A 21891-nucleotide genomic window follows, 5' to 3' on the forward strand; every position below is an offset into this window, starting at 1 on the left:
TTGCCAGGCACCGAAACCAGAACTCACTGGGAGTTGTCTACAGACCCACTGCAAATTTCAATGGTGGACTAGAAATCCAGTCCAATCCTAATGCCTTGTCAGTGTATGCCATTATTGACTCAAAGTCACACAAGTGTCCTTCCATTTGCCAAACATGCTGAGACATAAACAGTCTAAGAAACTTCACCACATTCTTCTTGAAGGCAGTAATGGAGTATGCAATTCAGTTTAGGTATTCTTGCTTTCTGTTGTTATTTTTTCCCCCTCTGGTTGTAAAACCAGCTTTTCTTTTTTGTAGACCACATTAAATCAATTAATTATTTAACCAGAAAACATCTGGTTATTGTAACAAGTGTTTAAAATCAAGGAAAAAAGCCAAAGTTGCCCTAAATCTTCATGTATTTGTATATGTTTAATACTACAGAGATTAAATTAGCTTAGGAAACATAGTCTTACTGTAGAAAAATACTATCTTATTTTGAATCAAAGTGCCCCCCACCTCCCTGATACTGAAGGAGTGTTTCTGATTGCAGTTTAAGAGCCCCAAGTAACCAATGTTAAACCATCTCACAGCTGAGCCCCTCAACCCTCAGGCAGTCTCTGAATGATGGTGAATATCCATCTGGTGAACATCCAGCTGGTGTACAGACCTGAAATCATCAACTGCAGCTTCTGTGAAATCAGAACTGTGTCAATAAAATGAGGGGATGGGAACACTCAGATTAAAAAAAAATTAATTTTCATCCCAGACAGATGAGAAAACAAATCTACTTATTTCTTTAGCATCTTTCTCCCTGTTCTGATACATGCTGATCAGGAAGCATAGAAGCCGGTGATGAGAGCAGGACATTACGAAATGTTATAGAGACCAACCAGGGCAAAAAGAAAAATGATGCTTTGTGATTCATAACGAGAAGGGTAACTGAAAAGCGGGAACATCGCATATAATGTGGAAAGAATTAATTGCATTAAAAGAGAATGGTAGGACCAATGATGATTTACATGAAATCCTTAGTGATGGTTACTGACATTATGAGATTAGATCTGTATTTAAATGTGATTCATAAAGTTGCTTTACTGTACCTTCCAGTCGCAGACTGGCTGTGCTTGATACTTGACCGACAGCATTGCTGGCAACAAAAGTATAAATTCCTTCATCTTCTGGGAAAGCTTCAGCAATTTCCAGTTGGTAAGTGTCTTCAAACTGAGTCATTCTAAAGAACCGAGATGGCTTGATTTTCTTATCTTTGCTGTACCAAGACACTTTTAGATCTGTATCACAAAAGAAAGGGATATTTAAATCACAGGAATGGGGGAGGGTAAAGCTCAGCGGTAGAATGTGTACTTAGCATGTGCAAGGTCCTGGGTTCAATCCCCAGTACTCCATTAAAAATAATAATAAGAAAGAATGAAAGAAACCTAATTACAACCAACCCCAAATTTTAAAAAAATTAAAAAGCCCACAAATAATGTTTTTAATTTTTAAAGTAAATAAATCACAGAACAAGTGGATATTTCTGTTTACCTACAAACACATTATAGACTATATTGGTGACTAATTTTATATTTATCTCAGTAACACTATACTTTTCTTTTGGGCATGCCACATCTGATCCTCTATGATTTCTTTTCATCTTTAAGAAGGAAACATGATTCTACAAAAATCCAGCTTACAGACACATTTTAAGGTTTAAAATTTTACCATTTTAGTTATATCTTTTTAAACCATTTGCATGTCATGCTATGGAAGCAGAGACAAGGTTTTGACAATGAGAAAACCTTGGGAAAAAGGCTGTCCTGAGAAACTAGTCATCATAAAAGGGCTGATCTGGGATTGTGGTTGCCTACTAGGACAGGAAGTGAGGAAAATCTCGACTCTGGGCAGAGAGAGCCATCAAAAATAGAACCAAGAAAATCAACATTTCATAAAGTTTACAAGAGACACCCATGAAGGCTGAAGAAATAAGAATCTCTATTATTTTGTTACCAAGGAGCAAGCACTGCAAAGTCTTAGCCCCACAGAAAGTAATTTTTAAAATTAAAAGGATCATGGAATTTGAGCATCTTAGATATAGTTGGTTTTTTCAAAGTAGCAGTAATAATAAATAATAATAAAACTAGTTATTTCCATACAAGGATTTGAATCATCTTAAAACGATAGGAAATAAAAACCCAAAAGCAAGGATAAAATAACATATTATTATGTTGTTATAGTTTAAGGTGATGTGCACTTTTAAAAATATTATACTTCCATTAAAGCAATGACCCTGTTGGTCAAGAATGGATTTAAATTTAGATACTTGTTTTAAAAGCTGAAATTAAAAGCCATCTTGTTTTTGGAATATACTGACACTATATTACTTCCTTATCACAATACCATCCACAGGGGTCTTCTAATAAATAGTCCAACCATCTAGTACTTGTCTGCATTTGTTAATATTGGTTTATGAAGGTTCCCCCTGCCTTTCCACTATAGTAGTCATTTACAACTACAAGTTCTCCTTTTAATTAAACAAATGTTTTTACTTCCTTAGGTAGCAAGGTAAGGTAGGAAATAAAATCCTGCCACTCTAATTTACCAGCTGTGTGACCCAATGTTTGATTTCATCTCTCTGGACCAGTCTTCTCATTTGCAAAATAAGATGCATAATAATTCATGGGCTTTTCATTGCATAAAATTGCTGTGGGAATTCAATGACATACACATAGGAAAGGGCTTTAGAAACCAGCGGCACAAATCAGTCATTAAAATGAGAATGTCGAACATCACATGGGATCAGCAATGCCTTCAATAGTGTGCCCCAAAACAGGGCCACACACCTAATTCCCACCCCCATCCCTGCAAAACTGAAAAAACAAAACAAAACAGGGCCATAGAATATAAAGTCATATTATCACCTGGAGTGTAACAGTCATCCTACAAATATTCGGTTTGTTTGTTTCACACTCAGTGGAAAGGAAAGGATGAAGAGTTTGGTACTCTCTCTCTCTCACAAGGTTCCCCACTTATTCCTACTGACAACTTCTTCCTTTGGAGGAACTGAATGAAGCAGGAGGACCGGCATGAATTATCAATACTAAATGAGCTAAGGGGTAAGATCTGTCTTAGTAATGGACTTGGTGCTTCTGGCTGGGCTGCCACTGTCTATGTCACTGGCTTCTCATGGCTTCTGTGGGGCCGCCCCACTGCCCCTGCTCCTCACCCCACAGTTCCGTTGTATTTGGTCCCTAAATCTTGTTCGTTCTACCTCCTGGATTCTTGCACAATCTACCCGCATCTTGGACTCCCCTCGTTGTCAACACTTTCCAAGTCTATCATTATGATATGATAGCCTCTCCCTGGTCCCTTACCTCCAGTCTTAACTCCCATATCTATTGATTCCTCCTTTCACTATCAGAGCATTGCCTTTAAAAAGCAAACCTGATCATGTTACCCATGATATGGGGCTTAAAAATCTTTCAGTGGTCCCTCAAAGTAAACAAGATAAAATCTCAAGTTTTAAGCATAGAATAGCAAACCCTTCAGTATCTGATTCTTGCCTTTTCTAGCTTCTGGCCCACCCATTACATCACTTTCTAACCATACTTAAACCACTTGTTTCCAGCACATAAAGTGTTCTTGCAAGCTTTTACGACTTTCTAAGTGTTGTTCTCTTCCTGGAGCACCACTGTGCTCGATGATCCTATTAATTCTTCAGTGTTTAGTCCATGCATCTCTCTGACTGTCTCCCAGACATACAGCACTGAGTAGGTGGGCTATTACAGCGCTTACACCTTGGGATCGAATTGCACATGTGCGTCTCCTCACCTACACGCTGACCTGCATGCAGGCAGGAGGCAGGTCCGGCATCCTCAGAACCTAGCATGATGTCTCAATAGCAGAAATACAAACGTTGGTAGAATAAAACGAAACAGATGCTTAAATGAACGATGGGCATTCCTCATTACTAAACTAGTTATTTATCATTTCACTTAGCTAGCTGTCACTCTGTAAGCCTCCAAATGATACTAACTCGTATCTGTAGCATGACCACTAGCAAAAATCTAGCGTTATTACATTTTAAAATTCTACTTTTCCAAATTGTTCTTCTACCACTAGGTGGCACGAGAGACCTTCAGTAGACACATTTTCACATGAAAGCACCACCAGATTGCTTGACCATGTTCCATGTGTTCAGCAAGTACTGAGTTCCTAAAAACATGAGACTGGGGCTTCTGAAGACTCCTATTTTTTCCCAATGCCTCTGGAGAAGGCAGAGCTATAGTTACCTTCTCAGAGCAATACCTGGTCAGAGGAAGTTGTGTAAGTATCTTCAGTCCCAGGGGCATGAAACTATGTGATTTGGTAAGCTTTTATTTTAAAAGCACATTTTATTCAACGAATTTAATTTTTATCATATAGAAAATATATTTACGAGAGCATGCTAAAACCTCTATATGTGTATAAATACTACCACACAGAGAGAGTTAATGATCTCATGAATTTATAAAGTCCATTCAAACATTTGAAGACATAAATCCCATAGAAAAGATATTTGTCTCTTTCTACCCCAACTGGAGTCTTATAGAGAGCTTCAAATGTATTTCTGTAACACCTTAAAGGCAAACTAAAAATGATTTATGAATTAAAAAGCACTGTGTAAATATAGTTAAGACTACTACTTTAGACAATCCACGTACATGTATATTTATTTGAAAATTTTCCTGAAAAAATCCAATGAATGGATAAATTATTTATTGTGGCTTTAGTGAATTTGATGTTAAAATGCATTTTTCTTTTTAGTAGGATATTACCAAATCAGTCCTTATTTCTCAGTATTTAGTATTTCTCAAATACTGCTCTGAAGTCACAAAGTCCATAGTATTTATCCATGTTGGGAACCCAATGCCAGACTTTTATGTCTCTATATTTCCTCTTAATGGTTATAATAAAATTAGTGTACTGAGCACCAGTCACTTGCCAGCCATGCCTATAAGTGCTTTACATACTTCATATCCTTTAATTAAATCAAACCGCTCTCTTTGGTTTCTAAATCAGCATCTCCACCCAGAGGAGGAAATCATTAGGTGATAGAAGTCCAATTGAAACACTAACTTGTTTAGGAAAATGGCTCTTGGCAAAGTAGACACTGGGTCATAAACTAATGGGAGAAGCACAATAACCAAAACAAACTTATTAGGAATGCTTCAAAATGCCCACACTTTGAGAATTTCTCCTTGTGGTGGTACACAAAAGCCAAGAAAATGAGGGCATGATCTTCATTTGGGATAAAGCTGATTTACGTTGTGCCTATCTGAGGTCAGTCTACAATCATCATCAGCTTGAAATGGCTCCGAACGTTTTGTCTCACTCTACTAAGGTCAGACTCCTGGGGTGAGGGAAGGAGTGGTGGTGTTTGGGAAACGTGCACCGATAAAATCATAACAGCAAACAGACTGAGAGATGACTGTGCGCTGGGCGCTGTGCCACGGGCTGGTGCGGGGTATCTCACATAACCATGAGAATGGCCCTAAGTGACTGGTATCAGCCACTTAACAGTCATTCTTTTGTCCAATCAGCAATTACTCATTGAGTATCTACTAGGTAAGGAGCTATTCTTGGACAAGGATCCACCCTTGCTTTCATGGAGCTCTTCTTTTAGTAGCTACTGCTTTTCAGGCACCTGGTTCTCAGTATGAAGAACCCTTGCCTCATGAAACGTACATTCTAAGATTAAATGCTGTATTATCCTCACTTTATTCATGAGAGAAAGAGAACCAGAGAAATCATACATTTGCCAAAGGTCACACAGGGGAGTCAAGATTCAAATCCAACCTCTCTGATCATAATGGCCCTGCCTTTGGACTACCAGATACTGCCTTCCAAAGGAATATGCCTTTTCACACAAGAACCGTCCATAGACTGAACATCTTCCATGTAAACAGACACTTCTTTTGAAACACATGTAGATACTATTATAATTAATAATAATTGTAATATTGCCATGTTTTTTCAAGAGATAACATAAGTGCAACTATAATCATAAAAGATGGCATTTTTTTGAAGTTTAAAACATTGAAAAACACTGATCTAATTCTTTTTTAAAATTGTGGTTAAAAAAAACATATAACATAAAATTTACCACCTTAATCAATTTTTAGGTGTGCAGTCTGGTAGTGGAAAATACTGATTTAATCCTTCATTCAATAATTCAAGTAAGTCTCCTGCAGGATGCTCATTAAACTTCAAATTATGCACAAGAGATGTTTGTAAGGGAGGAAAAGGTGAGAACACCTTCTCTTCACATCATTCTTTTAAAATATTAGCAATTATACCTTTGCTTGCAAACCTACCTGTTCCAGAAACTCTGCACTGAAAATGGGCTGGCCGTCCCTCAGAAGTGACAGCATCCTGAAGTGGGGTGATGATGGCAGGAGGGTAAACTGGCATTTCCTGATCGGGAGACACAACTTCTGGAACTAAAGAAAGGGACCACAAGACTTGTCAGGATTAAATCGCCCTACAGACTGTGGAATAAACATGCCAATGTATCTGAATTTCTCTGGCAGTGGAGCATTTTCAAAATCTCAAAGTTGGGGAGCAGTCTACTTTTAGGCGCTCCACATTGTGTTTTTTTTTTTTAAATGTACACAGTGAACACAAAAGCGGTTTCTTAGGTTTTATCTTAAACTGAGAGGGAGCGAGGGATTTCTACCTTCCACTGAGAGTGAGGCCGAGGTCGTGGCAACCCCGTAGTCATTCTTGGCTTCACAGGTGTAGACAGCTGCGTCCTCCGGGAAGGCTTCAATGAGCAAAAGTGTGTACTCTTGCCCATCGTGAAGGAATTTGCACTTGAAGCCAGTGGAAAGCAGCTGCTCTTCCTTGTACCAGGAAATTTTTGGCTGTGGTCTGCCGGATATCACAGCACAGAAGCGGGCAGGCTTGCCAGACTGCACAGTAACAGGCTGGAGCTCCTGCAGGATTTCGGGTGGTTCTGGGGCTGGGAGTAAAAGAAAACAAACAGCCCATGAAAAACACGAAAACACAAGAAATCACGGGAAAGTCTGCATTAACTTGTCATCAGGTAAGGTTATGTGCCCAGAAACAAAACTTTGGAACTGTGATACCTTTACTTGCCTCAGAATGCTAGAACATTCTTTGTGCTAAGAAGGAAGAAAAACCTGGAATTTTGTCCAGAAGTAGAGGATATAGCTTCAGAAAGATACTTTTGATATTTGGGGTGTGTGTGCTGAGAGTGTTGAGTTTCTCAATATAACGTGGTCACCCCTTTCCTGGTTCAGGTCTGGGTGGGGGGCAGCAATGGACAGTACCCTAAAGAATTTGAGAACAACTTCCACATGCTTCCTATTTTTAAAAGTCATCTGGGCAAATCACGTGGTGAGGTGGCTCATCCCACTCAGGTCTGTTTGTTTTGCAAGTATTTGCATACACGTCACAGTCATTTCTTGGATGAAAGGAATAAGTGAACGTCATTTTAGATCTAGTTAAAGGCAGTTAGGTAGATTTTAAAAATTCAACTTTCTTGTTATGCTAATTAAAGCATATTCTTAGTATTGTGATAAGTGAGGGGAACTGGGTGGTTCCTGGAACCAAGAAATGAGGAGAAATGACTTTTTAAAATTGAAGTACAGTTGATTTACAATGTTGTGTTTGTTTCTGCTGAGAAATGACTTCTGTGAGGCTGGTTTCTGACACGACCACGTGGAAAGAACTTTACTTCTCAGTGCCTCAGCTTTTCTACCCCTAATGTAAAAATCAAAATAACTGGGTACAGTGAGCACTGGTCTTCTAGGGGCTGAGGGAATGCTGGCAATGTGGTTCGCTTTTATGACCCCTGTGATTACTCTTAGTGTTTCTTCATCTGTCTCAGGGGTATTTATTCAGAGACAGGACCCCAGGTCAGGACAGGGGTGAAGGCTCCATTCTTTCTGTGTACGTAGGATAGTCTCAGATTTAGACCAGCCTCAAATTCAGCTCTAAGGTTTCTGATGAGGAAAGTGGTTGGTTTACTGGCACTCCTCTGAGGACTTGGTGGCACGTGGAATCCCCCCTGAAGTCAGAGCCCCTGATTCTCGGGCTTGGAGCTCGCCTGTGGCTCTCCAGGTTCTCCCAGGCACTCCCTTATGAAGGCTGGGGACACCCCCACCACTTATAGTGCTACTAGTACCTAGGCAGTCAGGGCCAAGGGCAGAGAAGAGAACAGCTGGATGCTGTATCTAGAAACCCATTTGGGGTCCATTATAACTGACACACAGTGGATGTTTCATAGTGTTCACCAACTAAGTAACGATCTAGCCATCAGGTGCTTTCTGGAAACGACATCTTAGTCCTTTAACAGTTGCCATCCCTTTTCCATAGGTAGAATGTGAAAATAAATGTAGCTGCAAACATATGAATACTAGGGGGTCTTTAGAAATCACCTAGGAATTACCAGAACTCTAGTAAGCTGAAGGGGAGGATTTCAGATGGATGCACAAAATGTGTTAATATCTCTACCTACCGTTGACATAGAGAGTAACAGAACTTCTGTTCCTTCCTGCCACAAAGGTGTATTCACCAGCATCACTATGCCTGGTCTCAGAGATAAACATCCGGTGGATTCTTCTCTCCACCGTGTAGTGGTATCTTTCTTGAATTTGGAAATTGATTTCAATGCCATCTTTATACCAGTGGGCATCAACATCGTCTTCATTGACCTCAAACTCCACGACAGCACGCTGTTTCTCAATAACCTTTTGATGGAGCAATATAAAAAGAAAATTGAAGCCCTTGTTTCCTTTCAGTTTTAACCTGTTTATAAAACAGCTCATGGCAGGGAGTGGGACAACGGATATAGCTCAGTGGTAACCACATGCTTAGTATGTGCAAGGTCCTGGGTTCAATCTCCAGTACCTCCATTTAAAAAAAGAAAAAATAAATAAAAACAGCTCATTCGCAGAGCATGCCAAACCTACATATTATGATATAGAAAGTTGGTGGGTTACAGCACATTCTACGTTCCTGCCTATCCTTGGACAAATGGTGCCCAAACTTCTTTTGCACAGAATCATGCTTACACCTGCGCTGAGGACAGAGGCTGCCCCAAAGAGGCAATGTTTGCTTCTTAATTAATCGTAACAGAAAGACTGACACTTTACATCTGTGGGTTGTTTATCACTGACAAAGCTCTTTTAAGTTCCTATTCGGTTTGATTTCATATGATGTGAACAATAACCTTGTGGGCTAGGTGGGATTTCCTCATTTTTACAGGTGAGGAAATCAAAGTTCAGAACGGGACAATAAAAGATGGAGGACACACACAGGTTGTCTGAATCCCCACTGAAGGCTCTTTCGCCGCGGCCTAAGGTCTGTAACGCCTGGCTCTCCTTGGATGAGCAAACGATAAACATGAACCCCAGTGATGCTTCTCTTTCCATGTTGTCTCTGAGATGCCGTGTGGGAGGGCTGGCACCCACGAGGACAAGCTTTGCACGTATAGTCAGGAGCCAAGGCGTTTGCTTAGCATCCCTGCTAGGAATTCAGCTTCGCTCCAACTGGTCTTCCTTTTGGACCTCAGAGAGAGTGTTCCCAGCCAAGTCCCTGTATACCTGCCCCTGCGCAGCAGGAGGCTACTGAGAAAATGCCACCCGATTTTGAATTCCCTTCATTCTAGTTACTGTGTGAACACCACAATTTAAACCTTAGTTCTTTTTGGATTGGTGCTGCTTGGCAAGTGGCCATTTATTAGACAGTGGGGTTTCTACAGCTGCTTTAATTAAAGTATTTAGACAGCTGCTAAGGACACACTTACTCCCTATGTGAGAGAAAACTGACTAAACTGATGTCAGCACAAGAGTATGAGCCAGTAGGGATAAGCTGATTTCACTTTTAGAAGATTATAGTTGCAAAACTTCAAAGTCAAAAAAACCGAATGATAAAATTACAGATTATGAGCTATTGATGATTTCTCCAAAAATTCAGCACGCAGACAGTACCTGAACCTCCTTTTTAATGCTTCGGATGCGAACGTCTCTGCCCTCTACAAAGAGGTTAGCGCTGGACATGTTGCCTCCTGCCACCACTGTGTACCGCCCGGCATCAGACATCCGGGTGGATGGGATCAGAAGGCGGTGGACATATTTCTCCTTCTGTATCTTTATTCTATGGAGGAAATGGAAACTGAGGTTTAATGTGTGATGACTCATAGGAAGCCAGGAATCACTGGGATGTGGCAAAGAAGAACGACTGACCGATCCACGAGCTGCAGCTCTTGGCCGTCTTTCATCCACTGCACAGTGATGTCAGGCTCAGAAACTTCACATTCAAACACGGCTCGCTTCTTCTCGAGAACCTTAATGTCCTTAATGTGTTTCCTAAATTCTATATGACGAGCTGGAAAACAGCATGTAAAAAAAATTAACCTTCTTAACAGCTTTGCTAAGATATTACTCACAACTATTCAGTTCACCCATTTAAAGCATACAGTTCAGTGGTTTCCAGTGCATTCAGAGTTGTGCAACCATCATCAGAATCAATTTCAAAGCATTCTCATTACCCCAAAAAGAAACCACGCACCCCTTAGTCATCACCCTCCAGACCTCTCCCATCGTCCTCCCCTCAGACTTAGGCACCGATCTGTGCCTCTATAGATTTGTGTCGCCTGAACTTTTCCTATAACCGAAATCATATGACATGAGGTCCTTTGTGACTGGCTTCTCTCACTTAGTGTACAGTTTTTTAAGGCTCATCCATGGTGAGCATGTATCAATACTTTCTTTTTATTGCTGAATAATATTTCAGTGTGTGGATATATCACATTTTATTTATCCATTCTCTAGTTGATACACTCATATTTTATATAGTGTGTCTGACATTTATTTTTATGGATATGACATTTATGAAACCTTACCTTCCACATAAAGAGTGGCTGTCGAGGTAGCTTTTCCAGCCACAAAGGTGTACTCGGCAGCATCCCCAAAGTGAACATTCCTGATGTTCAGTGAGTGGGTGAGCTTTTTGGTTCTCATCTGGCACCTGTCAGTTGATTTGATTTCCACGCCATTCTTTAGCCATTTGTAAGAGATGCCTTCGTAGTTCACCGTCACCTCAAAGGTGATGGTGTCCTTTTCTTCAGCATTGATGTCCTTCAACATGGATGTAATCATGATTGCTGCAAAGGGGGGAGGAGATACACCCAAGGGGATTTTGTATCAATATGATGTGGGTTGTAACAGGCAAAGAGTGAAAATTGGGATGTTTTTAGTACATCTGTTAAAGTGCTCACAGTTCAGAGAGATGAGCTACGGCAGTATCCAGGTACCCCCCTCTACAAGACAAGTGACACAGGAATGGAAAAGGCAAGCAGTAGACACCGGAGAGTCTTTACAGAGAGCCTCTCAACGCTGCTCTAATCGAAAATTTTATCCAGATGGGGATGCTGGTCCCTATCTCAGTGTGAACACACAGTAGATGCTGCACTCGAGGTAACTGGTCAGGAAGGAGGAATGTAGGATATAGAGTAACACCGAGTCTATTGAGTGTAGTTTTGTTTTTAACTTACGGGTCACTTTCAGGGTGGCGCTGACTTGGTCATTGCCACAGACAAACGTGTATTCTGCCGAGTCCTCTGTGCTGGTGTTCATGATGATCAGCTGGTGGAGTTTTCCCTGAACCACGATCTTGAACTTTTCACTCATCTCAATCTCCACGCCGTTCTTCAGCCACATGGAAGGCACGTTGAAGTGGGAGACCTCACACTCAAAGGAGGCAGTTTTGGTCTCAGGTACCTCAATGTTTTTCATGGTTTTCGTAATATGTAGTGCTTGGGAAAATCAGAGAGCATGTCAGTTAATATATTTAATTTTAAAAAAAAAAAGAGGAAGTGAGCAAACGAATGAAGACATGGGGATCACCTAGAAATACCACAGGGGCTGCCTCATACTTACTCTCCACAAAGAGTTTAGCTTTGCACTCCAACTGCCCCACCACGGCTGTATATTCGCCAGCATCCGAGGGAGAGATGTGCTGTAGCATCAGTTTGTGGACCTTCCTTTCTGAGACCAGCCTGTGTTTGTCACTCGGCTTAATCTCCACGTTCTTGTGGAACCATTTTACGGGGACTGTGTCATGCGAAACACTAACTTCAAAGGCAACGGTGGCATTTTCCAAGGCAGTCACATCCTTTGGCTTCTTAATGATCTTGACGGCTAATGAGGAAGGTTGAAGCAGTTTAGTGATATGCTTAACTTCAGGGTAACCGTGAGTTGGCCAACTTGGTAAAGAGTTTCTAAGTCAACTTACTCTCAACATGTAGTCTGGCACTGGCTCCCAGTCTTCCAAGCTTAAAGCCGTAAACGGATTCATCCACAACGGCACAGTTTTTAATCCTCAGAGAGTAAATGTTTCCTTTGACTGAGATGGTGTACTTTTCATTGGATTGCAGCACAACCCCATTTCTGAGCCACTGGACACCTTTTACATTAGGGTGTGTGAGCTCAACAGTGAAAACAGCATCCTGCGTCTCTGTCACCGTGAGGTTCTTCAGAGTCTTCTTAATTTTGACAGCTGAAGACAAATTTATGATCCGTTTAGAAAATAAAGATGAGACCACCAAGTAAGAGAAGTCCACAATGAGATCGTTACCTGGTCATCTTGCAGAAGAATGGTTATCAAAAAATTTAGTTATGTAGCATCTCAAGTGTTTTTAAAAGACACTTCGAATTAACACAACATTTTAAACTGACTATACTTCAATTAAAATAAAAAACACTTTTGAGACTATTCAGGAAAACCTGGCATCCGACTTGAAATGTACAACATATAATAATTTTTCTACACTTGAATGAGATGAAGGTTGCATAGCTGTATGCATAACAGCTTCATCGATGGACTGGAGAAAAGAGAAAGAAGAACAGAGAATGGGAGCATCTAATTTAGCTGTTCCACGGCTGGTACCTAAGAACTGGCTCCCTCACATCAACCCGTCTTATAGACAATCTCGCACCTTGTGGTATATGGCTCAGAAAGAAAGTTCAGAGAGTTTATAATGATTTTGTGAAATATGGATTTATGGCATCCAAAAATGGTTATACCACTTGACTTTCAAAGTAACTGTCAAAAAACATAACATGACTTGAAATGGATAAATCTGCTATTATGTCACTGACCTTCAACTTTGAGTTTGGCAGATGTTTTGGATGTGGCCACCTTGTAGGTGTATTCTCCAACATCATCTAGTTTAGTGGCAGCAATGATAAGTCTCCTTTTGTGGCCATCAGATTGACTTTTGATGTTGTTACTCAGCGGGAGGTGTTTGCCATCCTTCAACCATTCGCCTTCCGAATCTGGGTTGGCAACTTCACATTCAAATACCGCTTCCTGGGATTCAGCTACGGTCTGATCTGTGAGTGGCTTAGAGATGGCACCCCCTTGGGAACAAGAGAAATACAAGGGTGAGTCCTTTAAAAATACTTATAAAGAAATCTTTACACAACTAAATATAAAATATCAATTTTTAAAACATGATTTTTGATTATGAAATGTCTAATAAAATAATTTTTACCCATATTGAGAAGGTACCACAGAAAGCCCTCATTCTAAGTATGTTATCATTGATAACGAGGGAAAACAGTGGAATCAGGAAGGTTCTGCACAGGACAAGCAACTGTTAAGCTATACAGAATTCTGAGAACTTAATGTGCATCACATCACATGGGTGGGCTCTAACCCAGTTCCTTCTTCAAAAGCATTCTACTTAGTTTTCTAAGGATGGTTTCCTGGAAATGTGTCTAACATTTGACTGGAAAAGATTTTGCTGAACAAAATGTCTAGTCATCGATGTTTCTAGAAGATTAGGGATTACTATATAGTAAAAATCACTATTTTTGCCTAACGTCATCTCTTCCGTGAAGTTCTCCCCCACTGCCTTCAGTGCTGTCGTCCACTCACAGAGATGATTACTCGTTCAGCAAGTTAGTTGCTAGCGTATCCGTTCCTCCCTAAACTGCAAATTCCTCAAGAAGACTATCACGCCTTATTAATTTTGATATTCTGAGTTCTTAGCAGTGTCCAGTCCATGGTAGGTACTTCAAAAATCTTGGGTGAAACTACATAGGGGCTCCTGGTTTTTTCTTGCTTTCATGCATTTAAAAACATGTAGTTTATATTAAAAAATATCAAAGCGTAGGATCTGAAAGTTTGTTTCAGAAGTTTTTTCATGGTCAAATCTCTGAGGAAATCTTATAATGTAATAAAGTATAAACAATGAAACTGTCATACCAAAGAAGATACACTATTCACATCTGACTTGATTTTACTACCAGATGTTATGGACTATGCAATTTAATCTCAATGCCATATTCCAACTCCTCAGTACTTATATTATAATGCACCAAAACCAATTAATGATGACTTCTAGTTTTTTCTTGACAATTTGGTTTACAATTTTGATTCTCCATTTTAAAGCCAGGAACTTCTGCTGAATGAGAATGGTCTACTTCATGTCACAAGAAAGAGACATGAGGATACACACATTGTATTATATTTTTAAAATACTCATTGGGTTTATAAAAAAGGATGAAGGGAACAAATGAAACAAAAGGGAAAGGAACAAGAATGATAAAAAAAAGAAATATGTCTTTACAGTAGGAGAGCTTAAATAGAGTTCAGTCCCACAAATGTGAATTGACCGTCTATCATGTGCAGCATACTGGACTATATACAAAGGTGAGAAGGAGGCAGTTCCAGATTTGAGGAGCTTATACTCAGGTGTGACAAGAAGAAATGGGGAATAAGACAGGTATTTGAGGCAGGGCCATGAAAGAGATACATATAAAGTGATCCCGAGGTCGGAGGAGCAAAATCTTATACAAATGGAAGGTCAAGGAAGTTCTCCACGGAGGAGATGACATTTGAGGTACATCTTCCTGGAAGAACATGTGGAATTTATGCTGAGGGGGACAGTGTTTAGAGTATTACCAGTTTTGAGAAAAGCATAAGCAGAGGCATGGAAGTGGGAAACTGGTGGGAATTCGGGAGGAAATGGGCGACAATTTCTTAAAACAATTGCCCCACGTAAGAACTTAGGTTAAATGATGAACGTACTAACCTGCCACGGTAAGTTTTCCAGATGTCCTATTTTCTCCAGCATAAAATGTATATTCCCCTTCATCATCTTTCATCATATTCAGAACTGTTAACTTATATATTTTTCCATGAGCTTCAATTTTATATTTAGAACTGGGTTTAATTTCCTTGCCCTTAAAATTCCACAAGACATCAATTCCTGAGTGGGACAGTTCAACTTCCAAAACCACATTTTGGGTTTCTGTACAGGTAAGGTCACGAAGACCTCTGATAATTTTAATTTCTGGGGGAAAAAAATAAAATAACCACTGAGTTATTATTACCCTGGGAAAACAGAATGCTTAAAATAACACCAAGTTAGATGGAAGAATTCTTACTTTCTACAGAGAGATCACAGCTGGTTTCAACTCTGCCAACCACCAGCTTGTAAGGTCCTTCATCGGAAGCATGGGTCCGGTTAATCACTAGCCGCTGCTTTGTGCCCTTGACGATGGCATGCACGCGATCATCAGGCTTGATCTGTTCGTCATTTAAGTACCATTTAACAGACGTCACATCAGGGACTGAGACCTTACATTCAAGCACAGCCTTGGTGCCCTCAATCACGTTAACATCCTTGAGAGGTGTTATTATATCAACACCTGCAAAATCACACACACAAAAATAAAATACTGATGAATATGAATTTTGTTGGAAATGCCTCCTCATTAAAGCCCTCTACCTTGCCTGACAAGTGTACACATAAAACTGTAAGTTGCACTCACTGTAGACAGAGACGCGCCCACTGGTTGACAGTCCAAGGGCTGGAATGGTGAAGGAGTAATGACCAGCATCCTCCTTGGTCATGTCTTCGATAAGTAGCATGTGTGACTGTTTGTCTATCACAATGTGAACCCTGTCACTGGGCTGCACTTCTTGGCCATCTTTCATCCATACACCTTCCACATTCTCTAAGGACACTTTAACTTCAAGCTGAACGATGTCACCCTCACAGACTTTTTGATCACTAAGTCCTTGTAGGATAGCAATGGGGCGGGCTGCAAAATACGGGGAGAAAAAAGAACGTTATGATCATTTATTATCATAAAGATGCTCACTGCAGGCTGAAGGAATGGGAAGACTTACGTTTCATCTTCAGTTTACAGGTTGTCTTTTTCCCATCGACAACAAAGCTGTATTCTCCCTGGTCCTCCTTGGTCACATCCTTTACTGTGAGGTTCTGACGTCCACGGCGAGATGTAATTGTGTACTTGCCGTTGGATTTGAGCTCCACATCATTATGATACCATTTGCCTTCTATATTTTCTGGGGATATAATGCACTCTAACTCCCCTGAAAATGATTCTGGGACTTCTATGTCCTGAAGTTCTTTCAGAAACTCAACAACTGCACCTGACACATGAGATAAGGAGAAATTAATTTCTCTGGAGAGTTATACATCTATTCTTAGGATAGAGAAAATTCCTTGTAAATCTCTTATCTGTCCCCTTGTAGACCTCTTCTCTGACCCTATTCTCTCAGGAATATTCTTAATCTCTCACTGCAGGACTAAGAAATAAATTGTCAATAAAAAGGAGTTATTTTAATTTTTAAATTAATTTTAAAGCACAGAATTATATCCCAATAAAAATTCTAAAGACCAGAAATCAAAATAACCTTGCTTTAAAAAAAATCCAAATTGTTAATCTTCTTAACTAGCAGTATATATCATGATTCTTGCTCTGAAGCTTGTATCTAACTCCCAACAATTCTTTTTGTGAAATGAAAACTGCATAGCTAATTTTATCACGTGCTAAGGGTGACTTTAACACTTAAGTAAACAATGAAATCATTATTTACTACCTTCGACAATAAGTTTAGCTGTTGTTTTTATGTTTTCATCTTCCGCAAGTACACAGCTATAGTCTTCAGCATCAGACGTGTCGATTGTCAGTATGGAGAGGAAGTGAACTTTTCTGTCAGAGTGCATCCTATATTTATCTCCCGTGTGAATCTCCACACCATCTTTATACCATTTCACTTTGACAAATGGCTCTGAAGTTTCACATTCAAAGGTTGCCATGGTGTCTTTTTCCTTAGCAACAACATCTTCTAATTCCTGCGTGAAAGTGATCAATTGCTTGGCTACAAAAAAGGGGGGAAAATCACATTATATTAAATTAAATTCACAATTTGGATAGTGGGAAAAGAAAATAAAAAGACTACATCACTGGATACTCATGGATAAATAGAAACAGATCCATCAAATGGAAGGAATTTCAAATTACCTTGGACCAGTAAGAATGCGTGGCTTGAGGTTTCCCCAGCTATGTTAATGGCTTTTACCATGATGCTGGCAGAGTCCTCCGCCGTCACATCTCTTATGACCAGCTCACAAACATTGTCTTCTGGCCAGTACCAGTAGATGCGGTCGGAGCGTTCGATCTTTACACCGTTTTTATACCACTCGCATTCAGGGTCTGGTTTTCCCACCACTCTGACCCGGAAGTGTGCATCAGCTCCTTGACCCACTGTTTGGCTTTGGATTCTTTCAAAGATTTTGGGGGCCTCCATACTAGGACTAAGTTCAATTTTATCAGGTTTAAAACTGGGAATAGTGATTTTGCCTTCTTCAGCAAGGGCTTTCTTCTCCTCTTCAGTCAACTCTTTGGTCCAGTGGAGAAGTTCCTCTTTTGTCTTCCTTAGAAGCTCTTCATAGGACTCATCTTTCTTACGAGACTTGAGCTCCACGGCAGTGATGGCTTCGTAGTAGCCCTCCTCAGTCCTGCGTTTGAATTTACTCCGCAGCTCCTCTGACTCTTCGGACACTTTTTCATGGGTAATTCTTTCCGCCCTTTTCAACCTCACAATTTCCTTGGTTTCAGTGGTGTCAACAGGTCTGTCTACTTTTTGTACTTCAAACTGAAGTTTTCCAGGCTCATGGACGTGAAACTCGGGCTTGGGCTCAGGGGCTCGCCTAAGGACAGACCTGAAATCTTCCTTCTGTTGGATCTCAAGCTTCACTTTATGCTCTGTCACACCTTCAGGATTCTCTGCGGTGACTTTGACTTCACCTGTGTCATATGATTTGCAGTCCACAATATCCAGATAATGAATGCCATCATAGCGAACTCTGAACCTTTTGCTTTTGCGGATGAGCTGCCCATTGAGGTACCAGTTGACTTTGGGCTGAGGGTAGCCTGTCACCCGGCAACGGAATCTGGCAGTCTCCCCTTCAAGTACTCTTACTGGCTCTGGGAACAAGACAATGTCTGGCTTCTGCTTCTCTTTCTGATCTGTTGTTACACCTGTAAGGGCACCTTCATGAGCCATCCGCTCTAATTCTTCAATTTTCTGCAAGCCTTTCCTCCCCTCAGGCAATTGAGATTCTTCCACAAGACTCTTCTCGTCTTTCACAATAAGGGTGGCGGATGTGTGATCTGTTCCGTATTTGTTAGTGGCTCTGCAAGTAATGACACCGCTGTCTCTGGAATATGCAACTCCGTAATCAAGGCTGCAATACCCAAATTCATTGATCATCCGGAGCCTGTTGGCTGCTTCAAGTGGCTTTCCATCATGCAGCCACTCCACCACCATCGTTGGGTCACCAATTGGCGTTAGCCTGCATTCAAAGTGGGCAGGCCCAAAGCGCTTGAGTCTTAAGGAAGTGAGTTTTTTCTTGAAAAATGGTTTCTGTTGCTTCTCTTTGTCATAGAGGTCACCCTCTTCCCATTGTTCTTGACCGTATCGCAGGTGGAGGGGCTCCAGTTCTGGGGCTGCGATCTCCTTTGCTCTATATGTCCCTCGTGGGATGATTAATTTTCTCTCTGGCTCTGGCTCTGCAAACTCGACTTCAACATTTACTTTGCATCTTGTGGTGTCTCGGCCAGCCTTATTAATCGCTGTTGCCGTGTACCAGGCAGAGTCTTGACTGACAGTGGAATCGATTTTAAGGGCAGCTTCTCCCTTGGTGCCTTCAATTCTATAAAAAGTGAGGGGAAAAAAATCATCAATACAGAAGTAGTCTTTGCTTTCCTGGTTACTGGATTTGTATAATAAGCTTAGTTTTATTATTTTTTAAGTAAACTTACCTGATTTTTGGATATTTGTGAGGTACAATGATCTCACTGTTTTTCAACCATACAATGTCAGGATTGGGGTTACCCGTAGCTCGGACTTTCATTTCAAGTCGGGAACCCTCCTTGACATTGACATTTTTCAGCTTTTCCACAAACATTGGTTTTACCTGATGTTCCACAGCTGAAAGAGAAAGGTCATGGTTCACAGTGAGTAGGACTGAACTACCTGTTCACAACCCAAGTCACAAGGTACTTTCTTTTTCCCTCAAGAGCAGATACCTTCTACAGTCAAAATCACTGAAATTGACGATTTGCCTGCCCTGTTTTGGGCAACCACAGTCCACTCCCCAGAATCACTAGGTGTTGCAGGGACAATAATTAGTGATTGGGTACCATCTTCTTTAATGACTACTTTATGGGTATAGTCATTGACAATTTGCTGGCCTATAAAAAAAAAGTAAAAAGGAAAATATGTTAAAATAGTTTGTTATTTTAAAATTGTTGGATGCACATATAAGCTTAATCTTGTGTTAATGATTTGTGAGAAAAAACTTATACTTACCATCATGAAACCAGAAGGTCTCGGGCATAGGTCGACCCACAACCTTTAAGTCAAATCTGGCGGTTTGCCCTTCTAAACATTTGAAAGAAGCGGGTTTCAACACAAAGACTGGCTTATACAGTCTCTCAAGTTGTGACTCATCTGTTTCCTCCAACCTCCGTCCAGGGGACATCCGTGCAGGGGACATCCGTGCAGGGGACATCCGTGCAGGAGACATGCGTATTGGAGACCTGCTCACGGAACGTGGAGAGATGGATCTGAAAAACAAAGGCAAAGCAGAATCTTTTCAAGAGGTATAGAGAAAAACGCAACAAAATGAACCTCTTTCTTCATGTTATTTTAGAATTTACTTTGTGTACATATTAGAAGGTATCTCAACCTCACTGGATCCAAAACGGAATACATTATTATTGTCCCCAAAGCTGTGCTGTTTATATACCATCAATCTCAGTCAGCAGTTGATCAACCCAGCCAGGAGCCCGGCCTCAAAATCTTAGAATGGTCCTTAACACTGTCTTTCCCTCACCACCTGGATTTAATTAGTCACCAAACCTTTTTGGTTTGGCTACCAAAATATCTCACTACCTATTGATCAGTTAAATAAATAAACGAACACATTTATGGAAAAAGAAAAATAAACTTCTTTATCCCTGAAGAGGAAAAACACAGAAATTATATTTGAAAAAAATAACCAAAACCCTATCCATACATTGCAGCCAGATTGGCTTGGAATAGATTTGAAGTGCTGACACTAACACACAGGCAGGCTGAGAACCAAGGGAATTTTTATAGGATCATGGAGACTCAGTGTTCCCTCTTCCAAAATAGTAATAATTCCTACACTGCAGGGTCATTGTATAAATTAGAGATAATTTATGTCAAATCAGGTGTTAAATACACCTTTATAGCTTTCATTACATGAGCTATAGCACTGGCAAAACAAATAACACACTAATGAAAATGCTTTGCTCATCTTACGTATGGGCAAGAAAGAAAAACTTGGCAATCAACCATCAGTGTGGCTAAGGTGAATGTCTGTGCTATCTCAGCCTTCAGTTTCTCCCGCCCCCCCCCCATGGCCCCCACTGCCAACACAACAGCAATTTGCTACTGAGATATTTGGTGTTTTAAACAATTCAAATACTAATCAAGCTGAATTGTCGGGAGTCTTACCTGATTCTGCTCACGGGCTCTGGCGTGGGTATGTAGGTCGGGGCACTAAATGGTGCAGCAGGCTCCACGTACAATTTCCCAGAGCAAATTGCATTTCCTTTAATATTGCTGGCAAACGCGGTATAGATGCCCTCATCTTCCGGAAGAACAACAGGTATGCGCAGACTAGCTCTGCCATCTTGTAGAAAATCCATTTGGTATCTCTCTCCATGTCTAATGCGCTTGCCATCTTTGTACCAAGCAATCTGCAAATATCATGCATATGTGAATAGATATAGATAAAATAGTTATTCTATAACCTATCAGTGTCTTTACTGTAACACAGAGGTCTGACGAATGTTTGCATTTTACCTTGGGTAATGGATACCCAGACATCTTGCAATGAAAAGTAACGCCCATCCCTTCAAGAATTCTGTAATTCTTGACTCTTAAATCAAATCCTGCTTCCACAGCTTCAGATTCAGAAATGTCAACTGCCATCTTTTCTTCTCCATCTTCTTCAAGAAGTTCTTCTAATGTAGTCTTTATTATTCTGTATTCAATTTCTTTAATAAGTCTCTCTTCAAAGGAAGAAATGTGGAATTCCTGCAGAGTGAAAAAGATGACAGTTTTTTAAAAAGATATATCCTGACTGATAGAAATTCTTTAAGAGTGTTAGTCTCAGAGATAAGATTTGATTAAAATTTTCAACTGAGAGAAAAAATCTAGAAGGCTTTGCTTGCTTGTTTTTGCTTTTTTGTTAGTTTTTCAGTGACAATTACATGGGTCACTGTTTTGTTTTTTAATCTGCATTACAGTCATCTTTGTCAGTTCATGCTGAGGCATCTTGGGTCAATGGTATTCAAAGAGGATGGGTTACATTTGAATATTCACCTTATGGATGAAGGAACCTTGGCAGTAATGAACTTGGTGGTGCTAGTATTTGTCTTTTGCCTGAATATATGTAATCTCTATTTCTAAAGACAGATGTGCCACATGCAATAAAGATTAAAGAAACTCTTCAGCAATGAACTTGGACCTGCCTATGGTAGTTT

The 21891-nt window shown here is 40.3% G+C and overlaps 1 protein-coding gene across 1 annotated transcript in view; it reads right to left on the minus strand.

Moving 5' to 3' along the window:
* TTN (titin) overlaps positions 1-21891 on the minus strand; it is a 284130-nt gene that overhangs the window by 221574 nt on the left and 40665 nt on the right. The window contains exons 23-44 of the mRNA XM_064484940.1: positions 21209-21442; positions 20858-21102; positions 19685-19941; positions 19402-19566; positions 19135-19303; positions 17332-19025; positions 16907-17188; positions 16190-16456; positions 15829-16101; positions 15442-15705; positions 15087-15347; positions 13147-13407; positions 12281-12544; positions 11926-12186; positions 11541-11801; positions 10890-11150; positions 10231-10372; positions 9976-10141; positions 8502-8733; positions 6696-6980; positions 6334-6459; positions 1084-1272 (exon numbers count right to left, since the gene is read on the minus strand). Coding sequence (XP_064341010.1) covers positions 1084-1272; positions 6334-6459; positions 6696-6980; positions 8502-8733; positions 9976-10141; positions 10231-10372; positions 10890-11150; positions 11541-11801; positions 11926-12186; positions 12281-12544; positions 13147-13407; positions 15087-15347; positions 15442-15705; positions 15829-16101; positions 16190-16456; positions 16907-17188; positions 17332-19025; positions 19135-19303; positions 19402-19566; positions 19685-19941; positions 20858-21102; positions 21209-21442 — 6559 coding nt within the window. The remainder of the gene's footprint in view (positions 1-1083; positions 1273-6333; positions 6460-6695; positions 6981-8501; positions 8734-9975; positions 10142-10230; positions 10373-10889; positions 11151-11540; positions 11802-11925; positions 12187-12280; positions 12545-13146; positions 13408-15086; positions 15348-15441; positions 15706-15828; positions 16102-16189; positions 16457-16906; positions 17189-17331; positions 19026-19134; positions 19304-19401; positions 19567-19684; positions 19942-20857; positions 21103-21208; positions 21443-21891) is intronic.

The sequence above is a fragment of the Camelus dromedarius genome, chromosome 4, assembly GCF_036321535.1.
Source record: "Camelus dromedarius isolate mCamDro1 chromosome 4, mCamDro1.pat, whole genome shotgun sequence".
Classification (NCBI taxonomy): Eukaryota; Metazoa; Chordata; class Mammalia; order Artiodactyla; family Camelidae; genus Camelus; species Camelus dromedarius.